This window comes from Natrix helvetica (genome assembly GCF_964273705.1).
Source record: "Natrix helvetica genome assembly, chromosome: 5".
Classification (NCBI taxonomy): Eukaryota; Metazoa; Chordata; class Lepidosauria; order Squamata; family Natricidae; genus Natrix; species Natrix helvetica.
The window spans coordinates 5,030,657-5,058,377 of record NC_138551.1 but is presented as its reverse complement, the minus strand read 5'-3'; the positions used below and the strand labels follow the sequence as shown (position 1 = coordinate 5,058,377).

The following is a 27,721-nucleotide window of genomic DNA, read 5'->3' as shown; positions in this document are numbered from 1 at the left end:
CTTGCATTTTTTACGTGCTTTCGAACTGCTAGGTTGGCAGAAGCTGGGACAAGTAAGGGGAGCTCAGTCCATTACGCGGCGTTCGGGATTTGAACTGCCGAGCTGCTGACCTTGCTGATCGACCAGCTCAGCGTCTTCCCCACTGAATCACCACGTCCCTCGTTTTCGCTGGCCGAGGGCTAGTACAACAAACTGAAAACAAACCAAAAGGAGAACTGTTTCCCCCCTTTTGCATTTGAGCATGCAAGAAGGGACAGGAAAGGAGGAAGGGAAAGAAGAAAAGGCAAAGAAAAAGAAGGAAAGTAGGGAAGAGAGCAAGGAAGGAGGAAGGAGAAAAGAGGGGAAGGAAGGAGAAAGGAGAATGAAGAGGAAAGGAAAAAGAAGAGGAAGAAAGGGAGGAGAAAGGAGAAGAGGGAAGGATAAAGAAGAAAAGGAAGGAAGGAAGGAGAAAGGAGAATGAAGAAGGTAGGAAAAAGAAGAAAAGAAAGGAAGGAAGGAAAGAAAGAAGGAAGGAAGGAGAAAGAAAGGAAGGGAAGGAGGGAGATTATGAAAGTGAGGGAGGGTCTGAGGGAAGTCCAGCCTTAACACTTGGCCACCACAGGGGCCCCCGACACAAGTGACGTTGAGCTGGCCATGTCCCCCCGGGGCCCCCAAGGTCACAAGCCTGATACGTCCATCAATGAAATCAAGTTTGACACCCCTGATCTTGAATGGATAAAGGCACTTCAAATATTCGTTGGGAATATGAACAACACAGAGAGACATGCTTAATGGACACGTAAAAAACCTAAAAAAATGATTCAAAGACCCAGAAGATAACACAGGTAGTCCTCATCTTACAACAGATCATTTATTGACCATTTGAAGTTACAACATTACTGAAAAAAAAGCGACATGACCATTCCTCACACTTATGACCTTTGCAGCATCCCCATAGCCACGTGAACAAAATTCAGAGGCTGGGCAATTGACTCATATTTATGACGGTCGCAGTGTCCCAGGGTCAGGTGGTCCCCTTTTGCGACCTTCTGACAAGCAAAGTCAAGGGGGAAGCCATTTAACAACCAGTTTAGAAACAAATGCAGTGATTCGTTTAACAATGGAGGTAAAGAAAGTTCATGAAATGGGGCAAGACTCGCTTAACAACTGTCTCGCTTAGCCACAGAAATTTAGGGCACAATTGTTGTCGTAAGAGAAGAATTAATGGCATTCAACTGAAACTTTTCCTTTTAGGACTGATGGGTGCAGAGTTAGAAAAAAAAATCATGGAAATTTATTTCGGTATATATGATTACTGCAACAAGATTTATGCACAAAGATGGAAAGATTCTGCCCTAGCCCTATGCAGGAATGGATGGTTAAATTGACAGAACCTGCTAAGATGAATAAACTAACTTTTTAAAATCTTCAAAAACAACCACCAAAACAAAGCCCTTTGCCGTCTCAGATATTCCCAAACTCCCTTGGGAAAAAAAATCTTTGTTAAACTCTATTTCTCATTCTTGGCAACTGTACAATGTCTGGACTTCAACTCCCAGCATTCCCCAGGCGGCAGAGAATTCTGGGAGTTGAAGTCCAAACATCTCAAAGTATCTTGGTGTGGCCCGCAGGCAGCCAGGGGAGCCGGCAGCAGATTCGGACAGTGAGGAGGTTGGGGAGGAACATGGGCCAATCCTGGAGTCTGGGGAAGGCTCAGATGAGGGCTCTGCATTGAAAACAGAGAAGAGGTCAGGGCCGTCTGACAGTTCTCAGCTGCCTTCGGAGTCGGACATCAGTGAGGCAGAAGAACAGCTGGAGCCTCTTCCCAGGGTGCGCATGTGCAGAGAGGCCAGACGAAGGGAAAAACTAAGAAACAAGGGTCGATTTTGGAATAAAGTCAGAGGTGGACGGTGAATGGCCCCTCCCAGAGGGAATAAAAGAGGAGCGACAGGGGAGTGGAGTTTGCAGGAGGCCATGAGTCCATTCCTGCATCCTTGCCAAGTATTGCAGCCTCTGAAAGATATGGGCCTGGCCGCTCTCCAAGCCTGATAAAGGTCGGTAATTGTGAACTATCTTGAAAGACTGAGGGAGAGGAAAGACTTTGCTGGGGAGGAATCCACTGTAAATTAAATAAAAGGGTTTTTTGGGGGACGAGGACTCGGCTTTATGCTGCTGGGGAAGCCTAGGTGAGAACCTATTAAGGCTGGGAAATCTAAGGAATAAAATTACAACAAAAATCAAAAATAACTTAAGGGAGCCCAACCCAGCGGATATTTGGGGTGGGGGAGCCACAGCAAGGGCCAGTACGATCTCCCGTCGCGATCCACTGACTCTGGCAGCTGTGACAGATGTTCTGATCAGAAGTGCTAGTGCAGGGCAGACCTCGGCTTTACATAAATCGTGGGTTAGTTTCGTTGTAGTTATAAGGGTCACCCTCAAAGGGCACGGCGGGAGGGTGATTGAAGATTCCCACCAAGAAGATCCATAAGGTCCCAAGGCTCAGGATGGGGGTCACCAAGAAGAGGCAGAGGCGGTCCACAGTCCGAGCCACGCGATTCCAGTTGTCCTTTTCCTGCAAGGGTACAATAACAGGATTGGAAAAGGGCCGAAGACTTTCATACACCCTGCAAGCCCCTCCAAAAGCCATAGTATGTTCACAGTAGGAAAAGTCTAATAAGACTTGTGGCCTTCAACTCCCAGAATTCCCCTGTCAGCCTTTAAAACTTGTGGCCTTCAACTCCCAGAATTCCCGTCAGCCTTTAAAACTTGGGGCCTTCAACTCCCAGAATTCCCCTGTCAGCCTTTAAAACTTGGGGCCTTCAACTCCCAGAATTCCCCTGTCAGCCTTTAAAACTTGGGGCCTTCAACTCCCAGAATTCCCCTGTCAGCCTTTAAAACTTGGGGCCTTCAACTCCCAGAATTCCCCTGTCAGCCTTTAAGACTTGTGGCCTTCAACTCCCAGAATTCCCCAATTAGCTTTTAAGACTTGTGGACTTCAACTCCCAGAATTCCCCAGTTAGCCTTTAAAACTTGGGGCCTTCAACTCCCAGAATTCCCCTGTCAGCCTTTAAGACTTGTGGCCTTCAACTCCCAGAATTCCCCAATTAGCTTTTAAGACCTGTGGACTTCAACTCCCAGAATTCCCCTGTCAGCCTTTAAAACTTGGGGCCTTCAACTCCCAGAATTCCCCAGTCAGTCTTTAAGACTTGTGGCCTTCAACTCCCAGAATTCCCCAATTAGCTTTTAAGACCTGTGGACTTCAACTCCCAGAATTCCCCTGTCAGCCTTTAAAACTTGGGGCCTTCAACTCCCAGAATTCCCCTGTCAGGCTTTAAGACTTGGGGCCTTCAACTCCCAGAATTCCCCTGTCAGCCTTTAAGACTTGGGGCCTTCAACTCCCAGAATTCCCCTGTCAGCCTTTAAGACTTGTGGCCTTCAACTCCTAGAATCCCCCAGTCAGCCTTTAAGACTTGTGGCCTTCAACTCCCAGAATTCCCCAACTAGCTTTTAAGACTTGTGGCCTTCAACTCCCAGAATTCCCCAATCAGCCTTTAAGACTTGTGGCCTTCAATTCCCAGAATTCCCCAGTCAGCCTTTAAGACTTGTGGCCTTCAACTCCCAGAATTCCCCAGTCAGCCTTTAAGACTTGTGGCCTCCAACTCCCAGAATTCCCCCATTAGCCTTTAAGACTTGGGGCCTTCAACTCCCAGAATTCACCAGTCAGCCTTTAAGACTTGTGGCCTCCAACTCCCAGAATTCCCCTGTCAGCCTTTAAGACTTGGGGCCTTCAACTCCCAGAATTCCCCTGTCAGCCTTTAAGACTTGGGGCCTTCAACTCCCAGAATTCCCCTGTCAGCCTTTAAGACTTGTGGCCTTCAACTCCTAGAATCCCCCAGTCAGCCTTTAAGACTTGTGGCCTTCAACTCCCAGAATTCCCCAACTAGCTTTTAAGACTTGTGGCCTTCAACTCCCAGAATTCCCCAATCAGCCTTTAAGACTTGTGGCCTTCAATTCCCAGAATTCCCCAGTCAGCCTTTAAGACTTGTGGCCTTCAACTCCCAGAATTCCCCAGTCAGCCTTTAAGACTTGTGGCCTCCAACTCCCAGAATTCCCCCATTAGCCTTTAAGACTTGGGGCCTTCAACTCCCAGAATTCCCCAGTCAGCCTTTAAGACTTGTGGCCTCCAACTCCCAGAATTCCCCAGTCAGCCATGCTGACTGAGGAATTCTGGGAGTTGAAGGCCATAGGTCTTAATGTTGCCAAATTTGGAGACCATTGGCCTTCTGGCATTTGGATAGCAGACGAAGCTTGAACCTGGCTTAATTCAGCAACCAGGTTAGGTAAGTTGCGACAGCACAACATGCCTCTCTGTGGTTTTCCCCATTTCTGGCCACCTGCTGACCACATTCTGCTGCAGAAAATGGAAATAGATGGCTAATCTAGTGAAGAGAAGGACTAGGGGAGACAGGATAGCAGCCTTCCAATATTTGGTGGGCTGGCCCAGAGAGGAGGGGGTCATGCTATTTTATAAAGCACAGGAAAGAAAAAGAAAGGAAAGGAGGGAGGGAGGGAGGGAGGGAGGGAGGGAGGAAGGAAGGAAGGAAGGAAGGAAAAATAATTAAAAGAGAGAGACATGGCTAGTCTAGTGAAGAGAAGGACCAGGGGAGACAGGATAGCAGTCTTCCAATATTTGACGGGCTGCACTAGAGAGGAGGAGGAAAAGCTATTTTACAAAACACAAGAAAGAGAAAGAAGGAAGGAAGGAAGGAAGGAAGGAAGGAAGGAAGGAAGGAAGGAAGGAAGGAAGGAAGGAAGGAAGGAAGGAAGGAAGGAAGGAAAGAAAGAAAGAAAGAAAGAGGGAAGGAAAAATAATTAAAAAGAGAGAAACATGGTTGGTCTAGTGAAGAGAAGGACTAAGGGAGACAGGAGAGCAGTCTTCCAATATTTGAGGGGCTGCCCCAGAGAGGAGGGGGTCATGCTATTTTACAAAACACAAGGAAGAAAAGAAAGAAAAGAAAGAAAGAAAGAAAGAAAGAAAGAAAGAAAGAAAGAAAGAAAGAAAGAAAGAGGAGGGAGGAAAAATAATTAAAACGAGAGAGACATGGCTGGTCTAGTGAAGAGAAGGACCAGGGGAGATAGCAGAGCATCTTCCAATATTTGAGAGGCTGCCCCAGAGAGGAGGGGGTCATGGTATTTTACAAAGCACAAGAAAGAGAAAGAAAAAGAGAGGTGGGGGAGAGAAAGAGGGAGGGCGGGAGGAAGGAAAAATAATTAAAAAGAGAGAGGCATGGCTGGTCTAGGGAAGAGAAGGACCAGGGGAAACAGGAGAGCATCTTCCAATATTTGAGGGGCTGCCACAGAGAGGGGGGGGGGTCAAGCTATTCTTCAAGGCACCCGAAAGCCAAACAAAGAATAATGGATGGAAACTGATCCAGGAGAGATTCAACCTGGAAATAAGGAAGTGAGAACAATGAATCAGTTGAAAGGCTTGTGAATGCTCCAACACTGGAAGTTTTTAAGAAGATGTTGGATGACCCAGGGGTGAAATCCTCCTGGTTTGGCCCGGTTTGGCCGAACCAGTAGGGACAATTGTTGTTGGTTCTATGAACCGGTAGTAAAAAAAAAAAAAGCTTCCATGAGCCACTCGATCATCAGAACCTCCCCCCCCCCACTTTTTAAAGCATTTGTTTCCTGCCTATTCGCCCAAACCAGCAGGAAAAAAATGCTTTAAAAAGTTTTTAAAAGTTGGCTATGCCAACCCAGTCACATGATTACCGCCAAGCCACGCCCACAGAACCAGTGGCCCCCCAAAAATATGTAGACTTCACCACTGGGATATCCATTTGTCTGAAGTGGTGTAGGGTTTCCTGCCTAAGCAGAAGGTTGGACTAGAAGACCTCCAAAGTCCCTTCCAACTCTACTATTCTATTCTATTCAGAAGGATAGTCTGAAGAAGTAAAATTAAGTTGGTGACCTGATAAGGTGGGGTTTTTTTCACTCTTACCTCATTATAGTTGTTCTTCTCCTCCATGTGCTTCACGATGAAGTTGGCTCCAGCAATGGCTGGCTTGATCTCATTGTACAGCTGGTCCTGCAAATAGCCTGCCCCGTGGGGGCTTGGTCCTGGGTGGCGAAGAGAAAAGAAGGAAGCTCTGAGCCAGGGACCGAAGAGATCTAGAGAGCTGCAATACGAGAGCCAGGGGGTAGCGCAGTGGCCAGAATGCGGTACTGCAGGCTAACCTGTGTCAGGGTTGCAACTGATGCCCTAATTAAATCATGAGCCTCCAGCCAAGCTTCAAAAGAAATCCAGTTATTTATTGGGAGCTCCATGTCGGCACGTTCCCAAATGAAGCCCACTCTGACCCCACGTAATTTATGGCCCAATCATGACCCTGTTTCCCCCCTCCTCCTAGGGTGCATCATCAATCACATTTTCCAACGGAGCAGTTTCGCAGGTTGTAGCAATCACTCCCCTCCGGCCACTGTGGATAACCCTGGGAGATGGCCTTGAGAAAGATAAGTCTGGGGTGTACTTCTGTTTTTGGCTGCCATGCTGCTCTGTCGGTTTCCCTTCCCCCTTGCCTATGGCAACTCAAGAGCAGGCCAAGGATGCTTTGCGAATTGACACTCCGCCTAACAGCGGTGAGTTCTGGATCCCGTTCCAACCAGTATGGTTGGAACGGGCTCGGCGTCGCCCATATGGATGTGCACAATGCGCTCACACATGTGCTTGACACACGCATGCACCGTAGCTGCCAGCGATGCTTCTGCAAGTCTCCGCGACGCTCTAGCTGCTCGGCGGAGCGTCACGCAGGCGCTGTATGTGCCATGCGTGTGCGCAGAAGCGCAGAAGGCATTAAAGGACAGGTAAGGCGCTCGGGCAGGTGGGTGGGCTTCCTACCCGTCATGAGCCAGCGGCATTTAATGAGACTGCATCAGAGAACTTTTAGGTGGTGTCGATGCTGCCATGAGACACGATGGCTTAACTATTACCAGGGGTAGGCTGCTGGGGTTTCGCGTGGGTTCAGGCGATCCTCTAGCGAAGATTCTGCGCGGCTTGGTGAACTCCCAAACCCCACTCCTGACTGGCCCTGCCCATTCTGCCCCATTCCTCCCACCCCAACCCTCCCAGGAACGCGGCCCATTCATCATGCCAGGTAAGTGGAGGCTCAGGGAGTGGGGAGAGGAAACGGGCCTACCGGAAGTCCGGAAATGGGCCTGTTTCCCACCTCCAGAGGGCTTCCGGAGCCCAGGGAAGTCAGTTTTTGCCCTCCAAGAGGCCCAAGGAAGGTCTCCAGAGCCTGGGGAGGGTAAAAAAAACTCCCCCTCCACCGTGGTGCAGGAGGGTGACTAGGCCATGCCCACCTTGGCCACGCCCACCCAGCAACAGGGCAGCAAACCCATTGCTGCAATTTTGGGGCTTACGTGCAGGGGTAATCCGTCTAGTTAAGCCGTGCCTCTCCGACTGCTTCTCAAACATGAGCTCGCTGCGGGATTTAATGGTGAAATATTCCTCTGCTTTGGCGATGTAACCGACCGAGCTGGAACGCCGGATCAGGAAGCCGTCCTGTGGCCCAGGGTCGCTCTCCGCTGGCTTGGACATGTGGAGGAGGCGAGGAAGGGTGTCAAGGAAGAACTGTGGATCGAAGGAGGGAAAGGGAAAAGGGATTTTCAACCTTCAACAGCCTGGGCAGCAGCTTGAAAGTCTCCTGATGGTGTCCCATCCGAGGTCCAAAATAAACCTAACTGGATGAGATGCAGCCACCTATTTGCGTAGGCCAGAATGAGCCCTTTTAGAACTACACAACACAGAAACAATGGAAGTGTTTGTCCCAAATTTTTCAAGAGGCAACTGGACCTCCTTGCTATTCTTTTGAAGATGTTTCACTTCTCATCCAAGAAGCTTCTGGATTTGGGGGGGGGGGTGTAGAAGGATTTAAACCCCTTGCAGACCACTTGTCATTTGCATTCTTTCAGAGGGTCGTTGAGGCCACTTGGAGATTTGAAAGAGGGGTTTAAAAGGCCATCTATGTCCAACTTGAACACCCCTCTCTCAACACAGGGGGAAGGAGGCAACATCATGTCTACAACACGGTCCTTTCAGCCGTTCCAAGAAGACCCCCCACCCATTTGCACCACTCAGGTCACCCTGAGGACACAGACAAACCTCCAAGTAGCCTCAACAACTCTCTAAAAGGATGCAAATGACCAGCTGTCTGCAAGGAGTATCAGTCCTTCCCACCCATCAATCCATTTCCCACCATCCGGTCAGAACTGAAGAAGCTTCTTGGATGAGAAGCAAAACATCTTTAAAGAAAAACCAGAAAGTCCGGAATAGAATAGGATAGAATAGAATAGAATAGAATAGAATAGAATAGAATAGAATAGAATAGAATAGAATAGAATAGAATAACAGAATGAAACAGAACACACAGAACAGAAGGAATTTAATAGAGTAGAGTACAATAACATAGCATACAGGTGAAACTTGAAAAATTAGAATATCGTGCAAAAGTTCATTTACTTCAGTAATGCAACTTAAAAGGTGAAACGAATATATGAGATAAGACTCATTACATGCAAAGCAAGATAGTTCAAGCTGTGATTTGTCGTAATTGTGATGATTTTGGCTTACAGCTCATGAAAACCCCAAATCCACCATCTCAGAAAATTAGAATATTACATGCAATCCATAAAACAAGGATTGTACATAGAACAATATCGGACCTCTGAAAAGTATAAGCATGCATATGTACTCAGTACTTGGTTTGGGCACGTTTTGCAGCAGTTACTGCTTCAGTGACATTGTCTTGGCCACTCCCACCCGGTCACATGGCCGGCAAGCCACTCCCACAAAGGAGACCACACCCACAGAGTAGGTTCCAAAAAATTTTTGAAACCCACCACTGCTCCATAGTTTCTTGGGATGTCAAGGAGACAGGAGAAAAACCTTGATTTGCAAAATTCTGTTAATGTAGCTTCCCAGTCAAGTAGGATTAGTTCATCCGGTTGTTATTTCCTGTCTGAGCCTACGCTGATAAACCGGGTTTTCTAAAATTAGGGGGAACCTAGAAATCGGGTTAATTCAGATCCTGCTACAAACAGGATGAACTGAACAGAGTTTCTGAATTTACTGGAGACAAAGCAGTTTTGCCTCTTTTTATTTTCCAGGCATAAAAATATTGACTTGGGGGAATTAGTCCTTGATTAACAACCCCAATCATCTCCAACATTTCTGTTTCTAAACAGGACGGTTGTTAAGTGAGTATTGCCCCACTTTACAACCTTCCTTGCCATAGTCATTAAGCAAATTGCTGGTTGTAAGTGTGAAAAATCCATCAAGAATGCCCCCCCCCAGTGCCGTTAGAACTTTGAAAGGCCATTCCATTGATTTATTTGTTATTTTATTTAGAAAAATGACATGGCCACCGAGACGCAAAATGGCGACTCAAGGCACTGTTGCAAGCAGTGGATTGCCCATATTTCGGATCGTTCCTTCCGGCTTACCTCTTTCGTCCATTCAGACAAGATGTGAGTACTTGGGCTCCGAAAATGAATGTTCAGCTCCACGGTGCACACCACTATGACTGCAGTCACCAGAAGCATGACGAAGAGCAGGTACCTATCAGCGTCATACATAACCATTTATAAAATAGCAATAGCACTTATATACCGCTTTACAGTGCTTTTACAGCCCTCTCTAAGCGGTTTACAGAGTCAGCATATTTGCCCCCAACAATCTGGGTCCTCATTTTACCCACTTCGGAAGGACGGAAGGGTGAGTCAACTTTGAGCCTGCCAGACTGTGGGCAGAGTTTGCTAGGAAGGGAGGGAGGAAGGAAGGGAGGAAGGAAGGAATCCAGCCTTCTCTGAGCAGTTTACAGAGTCAGCTACCCAGCCTGAAGATGGCGAGTGAGACCTCGCTGAAACATTGTCAAGGCAATCTCAATCTTACATGGGAAAAGACCCGAATACAATAAGACCAGCAGATAGATAGAGAGATAGATGATAGATAGATAGATAGATCCAGGCAGAAAACCATATTTTTATTTTTAATGTTGCCTTTTAAAAATATATATATTTGTGTTGTATTTCTGCTGATAAATAAATAAAGGGAGACTAGTATAGATCTATTTCAACCTATTTAGGTCTCATCAGCTAGCCATACCCTTACTGGGAATTGAACCAGGGCTGTATTGCATATTAGGCCAATGTAATTGCCACTAAGCCACAGGCTCTCTTCCTTATCAGCTTATCAGATATTTGGGCATACCAGGGGTTGTAACATAAATATATATATCAGCTGATAAGGAGGAGAGCCTGTGGCTTAGTGGCTAACAAATCTGCCTAATATGTAACACAGCCCAGGTTCAAATCCCAGTAAGGGCATGGCTAGCAGATGAGAGCTAAATAGCTTGAAATAGATCTATACTAGTCTCCCTTTATTTATTTATCAGCACAACTACAACACACATGCACACACACACACACACACATATACACACATACATACATATATATACACATACATACACACACACACACACACACACACACACGTACACACACTGTATGTATATATATAGGGGAGACTTACTTGCCAATGAGGGGTATGGCAAAGGAGGTGGCCGGGAGGCGCTGAGAAATCAGCAGCAGAAATACAGACTGAGCCAAGAGAATGGAGATAGCCAAAGTCATCTTCTCCCCACCTGGAAAGCAAGGTGAGAATTTAACCTCAGAACATCCACACCCATTTTTGACACCTCTTCGCTTCCTAGATTTATTGCCTTTGGGGAATCCATCCACACCCATTCTCCTTTGGTTGCAACCCCCATTGCTGCTGTTAAGTGAAGCACCGCCGTTATTCCGTTAATAACGCTGTTTTTAAGCGAAGCTGGCTGTCCCACTGACTTTGCTCGTCAGAAGATAGCAAAAGGGGCTCACATGTCATAAATGCGAATCAATTGCTGCCATAAATGTGAATCAGTGGCCAAGCATCCAAATTTTCATCGCCTCACCAGGGTGCAACGGTCCAAAGGGCGAAAAAAGGTCATACACAGTCACTTTTTTCAGTGCCGTTATAACCTTGAACGGCCACTAAATGAGGACTCCCTGTAGATAGGTCGGCCTAACTGGACCTCAGCAGGAAGTCTAAGATGCTGAAAAGATCTGCTTACTGTCAGCCGGCAAGTAGAAGACGAGGATGATCATGAAGGCGATAAGGATGCAGGGAATGACTATATTGATGATATAAAAGAGAGGTTTGCGCTTAATGATGAGGTAGAAGGTGATGTCCTGATGTTTGTTGCTGTCTCGAGGGACAAGCCAATTGATGTTTTTGCGAGCCGGGCGGTAAATAATGTCCCATTCGCCGTTGTCTGATTGGGGAGAGAGAAGGGAAGGAGGGGGGAGAGAGAGGTAGGGAGAGAGAAGAGAGAGAGAAAGGGGAGAGAGAGGGAAGAGAAAGATGAAACAAGTAAAAGAAAGAGGGGCGAGAAGAGAGAGAAAGAAAAGTGAGAGGGAGAACAGAAAAAATGAGAGAGATATAGGAGAGAAAAGAGAAAGAGAAGAGAGAAAAAGAGAGGGGAGACACAGAAGAGAGAAAAAGGGGGAGAGAGGGAAGAGAGGAGAGAGAGAGAAGAGAGAGAAGAAAGAGAGGAGAGAGAAGAGAGAAAAAGAGAAGAGACAGAGAAGAGAGAGAAAGGGGGAGAGAGGGAAGATAGAAAAGAGAAAGATGAGAGAAAAAGAGAGGAGAGACAAGAGAGATAGGAGAGACAGAGAAGAGAGAGAGAGAGAAAAATGAGAGAGAAGAGAGAGAAAAGAGGAGAGACAGAGAAGAGACAGAGAAAAGAGAGAGAGGAGAGAGGGAAGAGAGGAGAGAGAAATAGAGAAGAGAGAGAAATGGGGAGAGAGGGAAGAGGTAGAGAAGAGAAAGATGAGAGAGAAAGAGAGAAAAGATAGAGAGGAGAGAAAGAAAAGAGAGAGAGAGAGAGAAGGAAGAGGGAAGAGGGGAGAAACAGTGTGAGCCATGAAGCATCTTAAAGAGACTATCCCACTGCCCTTACCCAACCACTCCCATAATCCCCAGGCAAAATTGAAGTCCAATGAAGTTGCCAATTCAGAATAGATCTGGGGGGACGGGGACATTTGAGGTCTTCTAGTCCACCCTTCTATTTCTCTATTCTTCTTTTCTTTGCTTTTTTCACATTATTTTTCCTTACTTTCAAAATTATATATACTGGTTCTGTGGGCATGGCATGGTGGGCGGGGCTGGTGGGCGGGAAGGATAGTGCAAAATCTCCATCCCCTCCCCACCCCCCTAACCTGCTTTCCAGCTCTGTTCCCCTGTGCAGGGCAACAGAAGAAGACTCGGGAGGCAGAGAATAGATGGGGGCAGGGACAGTTAGACAGTGGTATCTGCCGGTTCTCCGAACTACTCAAAATTCCTGCTACCAGTTCGGCCTGAACCGATCAGAACTGGCTGAATACCACCTCTGGAACCCTTGTAGGAAGTTGAAACCCAACCCCTCTCCAAGAAAAATGAAATATCCTGGGAAATATTGAAAAAGGCAGAATATTATATTTTCCCTGGATCAGAAATGAAGAAACGTGTTTTTAGGCAGGAAGCAGATGCACTCTTAATAGCCCCACCACCACCTTTGTCGATGGGCCATTAAAAGGCCAGGGGCAGTCTATTCTACATAACAAAGATCTCCCCCTTCCTCTCCAGGGTGATGGAATTAAGGCACGATAGTCTTAGCCCTTTACCTGTCTCACCACAGGGCACCTGGGAAGAAGCAATCCTCAGCTAAATTTGGACTCAAAGCACAGCCTAGAGCAGGGGTGTCCAAACTTGGCAACTTTAAGACTTGTGGACTTCAACTCCCAGAATTCCCCAGCCAGCAGCTGGCTGGGGAATTCTGGGAGTTGAAGTCCAAAGTCTTAAAGTTGCCAAGTTTGGACACCCCTAGCCTAGAGAGTTGCCCCTGCATAGCCCCATGCGCGTCTGACAACCAATCAGAATGCAAGCTCAAGATCAAAGCCCAGAGAGGGTATAAAACCAGGATCTTTCAGCATCTCGGTCTCTTTCCTTCTTCACCCAACATCTGGAAGCCTGGGATCCCCCTTTTCTGTTCAGGAGCTCAAGCCATGGGATCCTGTCCACCATTAAACCGTCTTTCCAAGCAGCCTCCGTGTTTCCAGGGTCTTTTCCCCCCCTTGGAACTGAACCCAGAACGACGTTTCTTCTTCTACCCTATTCCTGGGACTTGAAAACCTCGGATTACAGCTTTGTACCATCCAGCCTACCGCAGCTACACTTGCAAACCATGCCTAAGCCGACCGTGGCTTGTGTGATTGGGAAAGCCACAGCAGCCCGCAACGACATTCGTTACTTGTGAAGCTTTCCGTTTCGATGATGATCCATTCCACCCGATAACTTAGCTTGGTGCTGTCGTCTAGATCTTTCCTGAGCTGCAGGTCGATCTCATTGGCGTTGTACTTCAGGGAGCTGGTGAAGACAGACAGAAGTACTTGCAACACCTGGGCTGCCAAAGTAAGATGGCTAAGAGCACTTTCTGAAAATGCCCCAAACCCCCATGGGTTGTTAAGAAGCAGAATGGGATGGAATGGAATAGGAATAGGAATAGAAAAGAATATAGAAATTAGAATAGAAATAGAAAAGAATAGAAATAGAATAGAATTAGAATCAGAAATAGCAATAGAAATAAGAATAGAACAGCATAGCATAGTATAGGATAGCATAGCATAGAATTAGAATCAAAAATAGGAATAAGAATAGAATAGAATTGCATAGCATAGCATAGTATAGGATAGCTCAAAATAGCATAGCATAGAATAGAATAGGATAGGATAGAATAGAACATAGAAATTAGAAATAGTATAGAATAGAATTAGCATCAGAAATAGGAATAGGAATAGAATAGTATAGAATATAGAACTTAGAATAGAAATAGAATAGAGAAAGAATAAACTAGAAATAGAAAAAATAGAAATAGAATAGATTAGAATTAGAATCAGAAATAGGAATAAGAATAGAATAGAATATAGAAATTAGAACAGAAATAGAATAGAGAAAGAATAGAATAGAATAGAAACAGAAAAAAATAGAAATAGAAGAGAATTAGAATTAGAAATGGGAATAAGAATAGCATAGCATAGCATAGCACAGAATAGAATAGAATATAGAAATTAGAATAGAAATAGAATAGAATAGAGGAAGAATAGAAAAGAAAAGAACAGAACAGAATAGAAATAGGAAAAAATAGAAATAGAAGAGAATTAGAATCAGAAATAGGAATAAGAATAGAACAGAACAGATCAGAATAGAATAGAATAGAATAGAAATTAGAACGGAATGGAGTGGAGCAGAACAGAATAGAATAGATCATAGTTACAACCAATCATAAACATACAAATAAGAGAAGGTAGTAGAAAGCATGAGTAGATGAGAAAGATTAAGAGAAAGACGAGAAGGATAATATCAATACAGCCCTACAACATGGGTAAACATCTTTACTCCTAGGACAGGGCTGTGAGAAGTAGGTGTCCAGCAGTGTGACGGCAGGAGGGGAAAAACTGGCCCTGTGTCTGGTTGTTTTGGCCTGCATAGCGGCGTCCAGAGGGGAGAGGTTGAAACCATTTATCTCCAGGATGAGAGGGGTCTGTAGATATTTTCTCAACCCTCTTTGTGGTTCATAGAAAAAGGACAACCTCATATATGTAAAGTGTGTCCTGCTGAGATGTGTGTCAGGGTCCCAAATAGCATCCAAAATTAAATCAGAGTCCGAGGCAAAAGTTTCCTCAAAGTTCCAATTTATGAAGAGAGCCATGTTGGCACATCTGGGAAAACCCGAATCTGAAAGCTTCCAGGTTTTTCCCACCTAGTTGAAAGTTCAAGATCTTGCCCCACACTCACAATCCATCCCATGGTCCAATCTCCCACTGCCACGCTGGCAGTTTCACACATCCAGTTCCGGTCAGGTGCAGAGCAGTGGTGGATTTCAAAATTTTGTACTACCTATTCTGTGGGTGTGGCCTATTTTGTGGGTGTGGCTTGGCAGTTATGTGACCGGGTGGGAGTGGCTTGGCGATCATGTGACCGGGTGGGAGTGGCCAAGTCAATGTCACTGAATTTTTTGCCCCACCTACAAAAAGAAGATAGAAAAAAGTAAATTTATTATTTTGTGAACTTACTACTTAAATAAGGTACACAAAACAGCTACTTACAGAAGGAAGGTGACTGTCCTTGCCTGTCTTCAACATCACTGACCACCTTGTTCCAATGAATGGCCTGCACAAAGAAGAGACACAGAAAGGAACTCTTCAATTGCATGCACTGCATTAGGATGAAACAATCACACCAAACAATAAAATAGCTACTTACAGAGGAAATATGATTGTCCTGCTGGTCTTTAACACCACCACCTCACCACCTTGCTCCAATGACCTGCACAAGAAGAGACACAGAAAGGAGGACTTTAATTGCATGCACTTACATCTTACATAAGAATAACACAATAAAGAGATACATTCAAGTACTTACTTGTGTTATTGGTTTTGGGGTTGAAAATGTTTCCAGATTGTTCTTAGGCTTCCGGACTCCTCAGTTGCACTTTCCTTGCTTTTCACTCATGGATCATCAGGCGTGTGATGGTGTGCTCTGAGCCACTTTTTGACTGTAGGAATTGGGTCCCAGTTGCTTATTGTCATCAGATTACTTACTTTTGGAACAACGGTTCTTTGTTCTGAACATATGAGGTTCATTTTTGAGAACCCCCTTTCCGCCTCTGCTGAACTAACAGCAATTGTCCTGACAATATCTCTAGCTTTTTCTGATACTGTCAGGAATTCTGTAGTTCTTAGGATCTTTGAGTACATTTTCCAACAATCCTCCGTAGTCGCTCAAATCAATTTCATAATTAAACATTGCCCATGGAACGACTACATCTTCAGTGTTCCAGCAATCCAGCTCCAAATATGTGAGAAATTGTAATTTGTTTGCGTCTGGCGATTGACTACCTGTTTTTAGATGTTCGCAATCCATCATCCTTTTCTTCAAATTGGTGAGGATGCTTTCCAAAAGTTTTTCACGAGGAAGGGCAGCAAACCGTTGATTTTGAACTAATTTTATGTTTCTGAAGGCTTCTGAAGCTATCATTCCGTCAACCTTTTTTTTCATATGGGCCTTTTCCCCGTCTAAGCATTTCAAATGCTTTAATTGATCGCAATACCAACACCTTCTGGCTTTCCAGTTTACACAAGGCCAAGGAGTCACTGAAGCCTTCCTTGCAGCCACTCCCCGGCCTCACGTAGAACCACGGAGCCAGCTGGCTCTCGGCAGGCTACTTTGTGAGGCGTGCAGCGGGGGCGGGCGGGATGTAGGGGGCAGCTACCAGGAGCGCCCTCCAGCTTCCCCATCTACGCAAGGCCAGGGAGTAGCTGCAAGGAAAGCCTCAGCCACACCCCAGCCTTGCGTAGACTGGGAAGCCGGACGGCGCTCCCAGTAGCTTCCCGCCCCTCTCCACACGCCCCGTGAAGTCGCCCACCAAGCACCAGCCAGTTCTGCGGTCTATGCGAGGCCGGGGAGTGGCTGCAAGAAAGGCCTTAGTGACTCCCTGGCCTTCCGTAGACTGAAAAGCCAGATGGCACTCTCGGTAGCTTCCCCTCCTGCGCGCCCTGTGAAGTCGCAGCCATAGGCTTACTTACCTGAGGAGGCAGCAGTAACACAGCAGGGCAGGCAAGCCAGAAGTCAGCGAGGATCAAGTCAGCGAGGATCAGGTCAGTGAGCGATGATGCAAGAGCCAAACCAAGAAAAGCAGTAAGTGGGCCGTCCGTGGTATATATAGCGCTCTCAGAGGCAGGGCGATCGGTGAGCCAGCGAGTCAGTGAGTGGGTAGGCAGGTGGGGCAAGCATGGTGCAGATGGGCGAGTGAACGAGCGGCGACCAGACGGGCAGGGCAAGAGAGTGAATGAGCGGTGACCAGGTGGGTGAGGGGAGCGAGCAGGAGCAGGCCAGGTGAGGGACTGTACTGGTATGTGGCCTCTGGCTCCAACGGTACGGAAACAGATCCCCTATTTCCGCTACTGGAAGGGCGTACCAGTGCAAACCGGTAGGAACCCACCACCGGTGCAGAGGTACAGAGATAAAGGATGACCTTGGCTTTCTAGAAGGAATTTTGTTATGGCTACATATCATCTAACTCCGTACAATCCCCCCCTCCCATTTTCCCACCATAGAAAATGCACAGTAGAATAATAGAAAGTGTGGCAGGCCTGAGATCCACAGGAAAATATGGCTGAAGGCCTGAAAATGTGAAAACCCTAAAAATCTTTTAACACCTGCGGAAGGTGTAAGGAACAGGTGTGTTTTAGCAGTGTTAAGGTTTTAGAAGACAGCACAGGTAGTCCTCTACTTATGACCACAATTGAGCCCCAAACTGGCTACATAGCACTTTGCACCCGCCTCGCTAATGTAGAGGAAACGACTAGAAGTGGAATGCAAGGTTCAAATGACCACAAGGTGGCACCAAAGAGGCATGTAATAATTGCCTTGGCTGCCATCTAGTGGTCATCAATAGTCCGCCCTTCACTGGGGGTGCCACAGGTAGTCCTTGACTTACGACCAGATTTGAGCCACACAATTCTGCTGTTCAGGGAGGTAGTCATCAAGCCAGTTTTGCCTCATTTTATGACTTTTCTTGCCACAGTTGTTCAGTGAATTGCTGCAGATGTTAAGTGAGTAACACGGTCTCTAAGTGAATCTGGCTTCCCCATTGACTTTGTCAAAAGGTCGTAAAAGGGGATCACATGGCCTGGGGACGCTGCGAACGTCATAAATATCAATCAGTTGCCCAGCATCTGGATTTTGATCCCGTGAGCACGGAGATACTGCAATGGGTGGATGTGTGAAAAAGGGTCATAAGTTACTTTTTTCAGCTCTGTTGTAACTTTGAATAGTCACTAAATTGATTTTTCTAAGTCGAGGACTGTGTATTTTCAATATTAGGCAAAAATCAAGCACAGGGGGCATCACCTCAAATTAATAGGATGGACGTTCAAAAGTCATTTGAAAAAGGGTGACCTCAAAGCAGTGGTCGGTTGCAGGTGGTACACCCCGATACGAGCATACCGGATCCTGCCCGGAGCACTGGATACCATTCCAGTATGGTGCTCCAGAGGGCCCACCTGCCCGCCCGCATTACTTACCGGTGTTTTATGCTGTTGCCGGTTCCGCGCATGGACATGGTGCGTACGGCACCTGTGCAATGCTCTGCGGAGCAGCTGGAGCATCACGGAGGCTTGCGGGAGTGTAATTTGATGCGCGCTGCACACGTGCATGTGAGTAACTCCAGGGCCGTTCCAATCATACCGGTTGGAACGGAATCTGGAACCCACCACTGCTTCACAGAAAGAGGAAGGGAAGCTTGGAACCAACATCCTGTCAGAATATTCATGAACCGGCAGAGACATGGTAACAAGGTCAGCCAATGAATACAGCTTAGTAACAAGGTCAGCCAATGAATACAGCTTAGTAACAAGGTCAGCCAATGAATACAGCTTAGTAACATGGTCAGCTAACGTGAGCTGAAACAGTTTGGAGTCTGGGTGTGGCTTAGTTCTGAACTGAAACTAAAAGATACTCATTCTCTGTATAGCCTGCCTTTGTTTGAACCTGCTTACAATCTTTACCACGTCGGAAGAATCTGCTATTGGTATTATACATTTATTCAGTCTTATTATGTATATAAAGAAGTGAATGAATCCTGCTGAATCAGTTATCTGTGTATGCTTTCTGGATCTGATTTAAACATGTTTGTGTCAGTCGCATTCCTTTCTGGATCTTTGGCTTGCCAGATTCTCTATTATTTTACTATGCTGTTTCATTAGTGGGGAATTGGGAGCAGGGATTGTACGGAGTTAGATGCGATGTAGCCATAACAAAATTCTTTCTAGAAAGCCAAGGTCATCCTTTGTCTTTGCACTTCTGCACCTGACCAGAACTGGATGGGTGGAACTGCCAGCATAACAGTGGAAGATTGGACCATGGGATGGACTTGTGGGTGTGGGGGCAAGATCGTGAACTTTCAACTGGGTGGGAAAACCCGGGAAGCTTTCAGATTCGGGTTTTCACAGATGTGCCAACGTGGCTCTCAATAAATTGGAACTTTGAGCAATACTTTGCCTTGGACTCTGATTTAATTAATTCCTTCTAGAACACTGACAGTTTGTTTAAACATCTTAATAGATACATATATCTATAATCTGACAGAAATTTTTAAAATAAATAAACAAAAAATAATTAAATGAAATAATAATAGTTACAATAGGCCAGGGGTGTCCAAACTTTGGAACTTTAAGACTTGTGGACTTCAACTCCCAGAATTCCCCAGCCAGCGCTGGCTGGGGAATTCTGGGAGTTGAAGTCCACAAGTCTTAAAGTTCCAAAGTTTGGACACCCCTGCAATAGGCAACCCAAGATGCCAATTCTAATCTAAATATTATTTCGGTGACTGCGACAAACAAATAAGAGAAGGAAGGAAGGAAGGAAGGAAGGAAGGAAGGAAGGAAGGAAGGAAGGAAGGAAGGAAGGAAGGAAGGAAGGAAGGAAGGAAGGAAGGAAGAAAATAATGTATACCAACATGCAAAGAAAACAAAGGCCAGACTCAATGGGCCCCTGGATCTTGTTCGGTGGTCAATTTCCTACTTTTTTTCTACATGTTTTTCAACCTTGGCAACTTGAATTCTCCCAGAATTCCCCAGCCAGCTTACCAGAACTTCAGGGTACAATTCTGCCAGTCAAAGGGGAAGTAATTGACGTTGATAGGGCAGGCAGTGCGGAAGATGGAAGGAGGCAGCCAGAGGATGTCTCCTCCATAATACAACAGTATATTGGCACTGTACGTGATCTGAAAGTTTCCATCGTTGCTAAGAAAAAGAAAGAAAGACACGCCAGTGTGAGTGATGGGTTTTCCCAGCCAAATCTTGGCTTCCCCGATTCCAATTCATGCAGCTTTTTCAAACCAGTCCTTTGTGACATCTTGGGAATCGAGTCCCATAATCCCAATCCCATTTTCTGGACCCCTAATACCATTTGGCCCAGATAAAGTTTACAGAAAATAGAGTTTGAGAGATAGCTAGGAATAGAGATAGATAGATGACAGATGATAGACAGACAGATAGATAGATAGATAGATAGATAGATAGATAGATAGATAGATAGATAGATAGATAGATAGATGATAGGTAGATAGATGATAGATAGATATAAAGAGATGATGATAGATGATATTAGAAATAGAGAGAGAGATAAATAATAGATGAGAGAGATGGGAAGAGAGATGAGAGATGGATAGAGAGAGAGATGGATGGATGGATGGATGGATGGATGGATGGATGGATGGATGGATAGATAGACAGACAGACAGACAGATATAAATAGTTGGATATAAATAAATGATAGATGATGTGTGTGAGAGAGATATGGATATAAATAGATTGGTGATAGATAGATGGATAGATAGATAGATAGATAGATAGATAGATAGATAGATAGATAGATAGATAGATAGATAGATGATAGATAGATATAAATAGATGATAGATGATATTAGAAAGAGAGAGAGAGAGAGAGAGATAAATCATAGATGAGAGAGAAAGAAAGAGAGATGAGAGGTGGATAGAGGGAGATAGAGATGGATGGATAGACAGACAGATATAAAAAGTTGGATATAAATAGATGATAGATGATGATAGAGAGAGATAGATGGATATAAATAGATTGGTGATAGATAGATGGATAGATAGATAGATAGATAGATAGATAGATAGATAGATAGATAGATAGATAGATGATAGATAGATATAAATAGATGATAGATGATATTAGAAAGAGAGAGAGAGATAAATCATAGATGAGAGAGAAAGAAAGAGAGATGAGAGGTGGATAGAGGGAGATAGAGATGGATGGATAGACAGACAGATATAAATAGTTGGATATAAATAGATGATAGATGATGATAGAGAGAGAGAGATGGATATAAATAGATTGGTGATAGATAGATGGATAGATAGATAGATAGATAGATAGATAGATAGATAGATAGATAGATAGATAGATAGATGATAGATAGATGATAGATAGATGATAGATAGATAGATAGATAGATAGATAGATAGATAGATAGATAGATACTGTAGATAGATGATAGATAGATAGATAGATAGATGATAGATAGATAGATAGATAGATAGATAGATAGATAGATATAAAAAGATGATAGATGATATTAGAAAGAGAGACAGAAGATAGATAAATCATAGATGAGAGAAAGAGAAAGAAAGGGAAAGAGAGAGAAAGAGAGAGAGAGAGAGAGCTGTTGAATGCAAAACTCATTGGAAGTTATCAATTCTAGATGCTAACAAGATGCTCACTTGTTCTCCAGAACAATGTCCGGCAACCACAACTTCTCCGGCCGGAGACGAAGCACTTTGATCCCTCCATACTCCTCCGGGTCCCATTGCAGCCGATGATCGTTCCAGGTCTGCTAACCAAACTGCTAGGGTTAGGGTTAGGGGTCAGGGTTAAGGGTTAGGGTTCACCAATTCAGCCAGGTCCCTCAGCCATCCAAAGGGCTGGCTTGGCTGCCTTAAGTCATCCAGGAGAAGCGGGGCCACTCACTTGCTCAAGCCAGACGTTGGTTGTGAGAGTTTCATCGGCTTCTTTCTGTAACAACAAGCCAGGAAAGATGGTTAGACCCAGCCTCCGATGAGAAGAGAAGCCTCTGGAGGCTTCTCCCATTTTATGACCTTTTACTGCCCCGGTTGTTAAGTGGATCCCTGCAACGGTTCATTGAGTAACAACACGGTTGTTAAGTGAATTGATCTGGGATCACTTAACAACCGCCTCGTTTAGCATCGGAAATGAAAAGAAGATGATGGTGTCAGAAAGAAAACCTTCATTTCGAATCGACTGGCAGAAACCTGAAATGATAAAGGGCCCCCAAGCAATCTAGGGATGTGGCAGACCGTGTGTTTTGTGTTTGTGTGTATGAGAGAGATGTGATACATGATGTGACACATATCCAACATAAGGATATGTTTCATCTTTTTGACCCCTCTTTTGACAGACAGCCCTGGTTGATAACTGACAAACTCACTTCACCACCGTCTTGCTTAGCAACAGAAATTTGGGGCTCAATTGTGGTCGTAAGCCGAGGACTAACTGTAATTCCCTGGCCTGCCTGTTGTGGCCCGCTAGTGGCAGATTCGGACAGTGAGGAGGTTGGGGAGGAAGACGGGCCAGTTCTGGAGTCTGGGGAAGGCTCTTACGAGGGCTCTGCGTCGGAGGCAGAGACGGGGCCGAGGCCGTCTGGCAGTTCTCAGCTGCCTTCGGAGCTAGACAGCAGTGAGGCAGAGGAACAGCTGGAGCCTGTTCCCAGTGTGCGCATGCACAGAGTTGCCAGAAGAAAAGAACAGCTCAGAAATCAGGGTTGACTTGGGAGGGAAGCCACAGGTGGAGGATGAATGGCCCCTCCCAGAGGAAATAAAAGAGGAGGGGGCTTTTGCAGGAAACAATTCGTTAATTAGCTCGTTCGTTTCGGGAGTGTGAAGATCTGTCCGTGAATCCCAGAGACTCTGTGCCCAGCCTTTCCTTGCACAGCACCTCATTTGGGAAACATTTACGTGGCTGCTTTCCAAGATAGATAAGGTCTGTGGTCATCAATACGCCTTTGAAAGACTGTTTGCCAGGTCTTTGCTGAAGGTGAAGGAGGGGACTTCACATACGTTTAATGAAAGGGGTTTTGTCGGGACCAGGGCTCTGCCTCGGGCTTTTGGGGGTCAGAACAGGAGGCCCGAGGAGAACCTTACCAGGGATAACAGGTTGGAAAGCGTCAGGGCCAGGTAGATGACCACGGTGTCATTCTTGGACTTTACCGGGCGCAGTGAACTGTCGTACTTTCTGTCGTCGAAAAGAACCTTGATCAGCTGCTCCTCCATGTTTACACCCAGGGCACCTGCAAGGATGTGGAGAGAAGACGGTGGAAGGGGCTGGGCGGGTGCGTTGAAGAGATGCCACCCAAACACCTTAGCCAGGCCTTCGCAAAATGACAAAACAATTGTTTCTCTGCCTTGGCAACTTTACGCTAGGCGGATTTCAATTCCCAGAATTATCCTGGCTGAGGAATTCTGGGAGTTGGAGTCCAGGCATGCCGGCTGAGGAATTCTGGGAGTTGGAGTCCAGGCATGCTGGCTGAGGAATTCTGGGAGTTGGAGTCCAGGCATCTTAAACTTGCCAAGGTTGAGAAATGGTGCATTTGCCCAATGGCTGAGAAGCCCGATGGATTTGTAGTTGATCTCAAAGCCCTGTGAACTTGGCCTAATTTTATAAAGGAGAGAGGGGCTAGGCTGGGTTAAGATATGTAATTTATGTATGACTGTAAGGTGGGCATTAAAACTGGGGGGGGGGAACCAAGAAGAAATAACGAATCATTTCCATTCTGTCGCCATGAAAATAATCTAGACATCTCCAAAAATTCCGTTTGGGTTTAAATGAAAATCAGGATTTCTGGTCAGTAGCTCAGTTTTTAGCCACTGTGTTATATGTTTACTCTGACACTAATATTTTACACCTCCTCAGAGAAGTCAGGACAAGAAGCAACAGATGGAAACTAATCGAGGAGAGAAGCAACCTGGAATTAAGGAGAAATTTCTTAACACTTAGAACAATGAATCAGTGGAACAGAAGTTGCCTCCAGAAGTTGTGAATGCCCCAACACTGGAAGTCTTTAGGAAGATGTTGGATAGCCATTTGTCTGAAATGTTATAGCAGGAGGTTGGACTATTAGACTACCAAGGTCCCTTCCAGCTTCGGTTCTATGCTATGCTATGCTATGCTATGCTATTCTACTCTATGCTATTCTATTCTACATATATATGAATCAGTTGCCATGCATCCCAATTAATTAACTATAAACAGCATAATCAATTATAAAATTATAAACAATTATTTGAAGAACGGTTGCAGGAATTGGGTATGTCTAATGAAAAGGGCAGGAGAAGAAGCAATGGGTGGAAACTAACCAAGGAGAGAAGCAACTTAGAACTGAGGAGAAACTTCCTGACAAACATCCAGTGGAACAATTTGCCTTCAGAAATTGTGAATGCTCCATCACTGGAAGCTTTAAAGAAGAGACGGAACGGTCATTTGTTAGAGATGGCATATAGGTTTTCCTGTTTGAGGAGGGGGTTGGACTGGATGACCTCCAAGGTCCCTTTCAACTCTGCTATTCTTTTTTTTTTCCAGTAAGATCTGAAGGGACGTTCTTCCCGGATGGATCTCAGTGCTGAGCTTCCCTCCTCACTTGCTTGTCACTTGATCCGTTTCAACCGGACGCTTCCCGATTGCCAACAATGTGCCCTGCCATGCCTCCACGGCCATTCCTGGTTTCAGGAAATGAGCTCTGGTTTGCTTGCAAAGAAACCGCTTCCTAGGTCTTCTTGTCTTTTGCTTGTGTCTAAAGGAGGGGTCACCAACCTCTGGGCCGTGACCCACTACCAGGCCCTGGCCTATTCGGAGTCGGGCAAAGCTGGCCGGGGAATTCTGGGAGTTGAACTCCACCAGGCTTAAAATTGCCAAGATTGGAGACCCCTGACCTAAACCACAAGGGACCTTGGAGGTCTTCTAGTCCAACCCCCTGCTCAAGCAGGAGACCCTATATACCCGTGATGGAGAACCTATGGCACGCGTGCCACCTGTGGTACCCGGAGTCATTTGCTAGGGCACACAAAGCGTTGCCCTATCGACTCCAGCGTGCATGCACGCGCTGGCCAGCTGACTTCAGCCCTCATTTTCGGCTGTTTTTCGCCCTCAGGAGGCTTCCCTTAAAAAAACAACCCAACGCGCAAACCGGAAGTTCGGGAACGGACTTCCAGTTTGTGCACTGGGCTGTTTTTCTCCCTCCGGGGAGGCCAAAAGTGGCCATTTTCACCCTTCCAGGCTCCTAAAAAGCCTCTGGAGCCTGGGGAGGGCAAAAAAATGGCTCCATTATGCTCAAAAAGCAGGGGGAGGGCAGGGTTTGCGTGCGCATGTATGCAGGGGGGGGTCATTTGTATAGAATTGTGGGTGTAAGCATGCCCCGTGCACGACCTCCCTGTGCTCCTACTTGCTATTAGCACGCGATGGCAAAAAGGTTAGCCATCACTGTTATATACCGTTTCAGACAAATGGCTATCCAACATCTTCTTAAAGACTTCCAGTGTTGGGGAATTCACAACTTCTGGAGGCAATTTTTGTTCCACTGATTAATTGTTCTGTCAGGAAATTTCTCCTCAGTTCTAAGTTGCTTCTCTCCTTGATTAGTTTCCACCCATTGCTCCTTATACAATACAATACAATACCATAGCAGAGTTGGAAGGGACCTTGGAGGTCTTCTAGTCCAACCCCCTGCCTAGGCAGGAAACTCTATACCATTTCAGACAAATGGCTATCTAACATCTTCTTAAAGACTTCCAGTGTTGGGGCATTCACAACTTCTGGAGGCAATTTCTGCTCCACTGATTAATTGTTCTCACTGTCAGGAAATTTCTCCTCACTTCTAGGTTGCTTCTCTCCTTGATTAGTTTCCATCCGTTGTTTCTTGTCCTGCCTTTGGGAGTTTTAGGGAATAGGTTGATTCCCTCTCCTTTGTGGCAACCCCTCAAACATTGGAAGATTGCTGTCATGTCATCCTTACTCCTGAGGGACCTTGGAGGTCTTCTAGTCCAACCTCCTGCTCAAGAAGGAGACCGCGTATCCTTTCAGACAAATGTCTGGCCAGTCTCTTTTTGAAAACTTCCAGTGACGCAGCCCCCACAACTTCTGAGGGCAAGCTGACACACAGACATACAGACACACAAGCGCACAAAACAGTTGTCGTGCTTGGAGGACCGCAAGCAGAGGAGAAATTATGGAAGAAGATGGGAAGGTCCAACATGTAAAAATGGAGCCCACCCACCACGATCTACTGCAGTGCGACTGTTTTTTCTAAAAGGAAACACCAAGAATTGGGGGGGGGACCCTACCCTACATTTTTGCACACAAATCAGTCAAGAAAAACTACAGAAAACTCCACGCAAAGCCCTTCCTGAATCTCAAATCCCAAATTGCACCCCACAAAGTCAAAAATCTTAGACAAGGAAGACTTTTTGCTGATGTCGCTCCCTGATAATAAAATTCCCAACTTTCAGAATTGTGGCTTCCTAAATAGGCTGTTTCTGCAATTCAGAAGTGCCAAACGCAGACTAAACAAAACTAAAGCTTTGTCTTTCTTCTTTTGCAAAACGTTGCACAGTTTTTCATTAGGGCTGTATCGGTGCCCTCATCCTAGGCTTCAGGTGGGTTTGGAGGGCATCTTACCTGGCAAGGCCAGCGCGCAAAACAGAACGAGTTGAAGTGTCCGATTGACCATCTTGGCTTCGGACGGACTGCTCCCCGTCCCTCCGCTGCCTCTGTGCGTGTCTGACTGGGCTAGAAGCAAGCTTAATTTGGGAATGCAGATGGACAAGAGCAGCTGGCAGCTTGGGGGAAGGGAGAATTACGAGCCAGCTTAGGAAACAAGAGCCTGGCATCCCGGTCCTAACTTCCTCTCTGAAATCAAGAAGGAATTTTGGTTTTTGGCAACTGGCAGAGCTGGCCTGCCTGCTCCACGTTGGGTGCGTTCACACAACATGCTGAACTAGGTTGGGTCAAATCTTAGCAGATGCTCTCACTCCGTAGCCTCAGTGTCAGGCCTGCAGCCATCTTTCTTTTGGATCTTGTCTGCCACACTTTCTATTATTCTATTCTGCTATTTCTATGGTGGGAAAATGGGAGGGGGGATTGTACGGTGTTAGATGATATGTAGTCATAACAAAATTCCTTCTAGAAAACCAAGGTCATCCTTTGTCTCTGTACCTCTGCACCTGACCGGAACTGGATGGGTGGAACTGCCAGTATGGCAGTGGGAGATTGGTTCCCCCAGATGTGCCAACATGGCTCTCTTAATAAATTGGAACTTTGAGCAATACTTTGCCCTGGACTCTGATTTACTTTTGGATGCTATTTGGAAGCCTGACACTCAGCTTGAGTAGACCTATTCTCCAAAGCACCAGAAGGCAGGACGAGAAGGAATGGATGGAAACTAACCAAGGAGAGAAGCAACCTAGAAATAAGGAGAAATTTCCTGACAGTGGAGAACAATTAATCAGTGGAACAACTTGCCTCCAAAAGTTGTGAATGCTCCAACACTGGAAGTATCAAAGAAGAAGGATTGGGCGGGGGGAATAGAGATAGCTGGGGTTTTGTAGCCAAAACAAAATACTTTCTCTTGGGAACCAAGGACATTCCCATAGGTAGTCATAGAGAGAAGTTACCAGGCAACCAAGTGGCACATTTATTGGACCATGTGACTGTTGGGGAAAAGGAGAAAAATCTTTTAGTTAGGTGAATACTGCGGGAATATTCAGTCTCGGTTTTCACCAGAACTGTGCCAATATGATATATCCAATAAAACTATTATTTGAGGAATCTACCTGCCTCAAGAGTTTTGTTTGCTGTAAGTGTATTACTTGGTACCCTGACAAGAAGTTCTTGAGTATCCTTTATGGTCCTGCGTGGCTCCAGATTTGGTGGCCTGATGTTCCACCTTCTCGTCTATTCATAATAGTCTGTCGTAAAACGGGACAAAGCTCACTTAGCAAATGT

The 27,721-nt window shown here is 45.7% G+C and overlaps 1 protein-coding gene across 1 annotated transcript; it reads right to left on the bottom strand.

Annotated features, from left to right (window-relative positions):
* Positions 1–868: 868 nt before the first annotated feature.
* CHRND (cholinergic receptor nicotinic delta subunit) lies at positions 869–26,474 on the bottom strand. Its single transcript, XM_081956083.1, has 12 exons — positions 26,396–26,474; positions 22,870–23,015; positions 21,680–21,724; positions 21,433–21,542; positions 19,771–19,926; positions 13,374–13,489; positions 11,157–11,357; positions 10,577–10,688; positions 9,487–9,601; positions 7,405–7,615; positions 5,984–6,102; positions 869–2,551 (listed from the first exon to the last, which is right to left on the bottom strand). Exons 1-12 carry the CDS (start codon positions 26,445–26,447, stop codon positions 2,369–2,371), a joined length of 1,566 nt encoding a protein of 521 aa, XP_081812209.1. The 5' UTR covers positions 26,448–26,474; the 3' UTR covers positions 869–2,368.
* Positions 26,475–27,721: the final 1,247 nt, after the last annotated feature.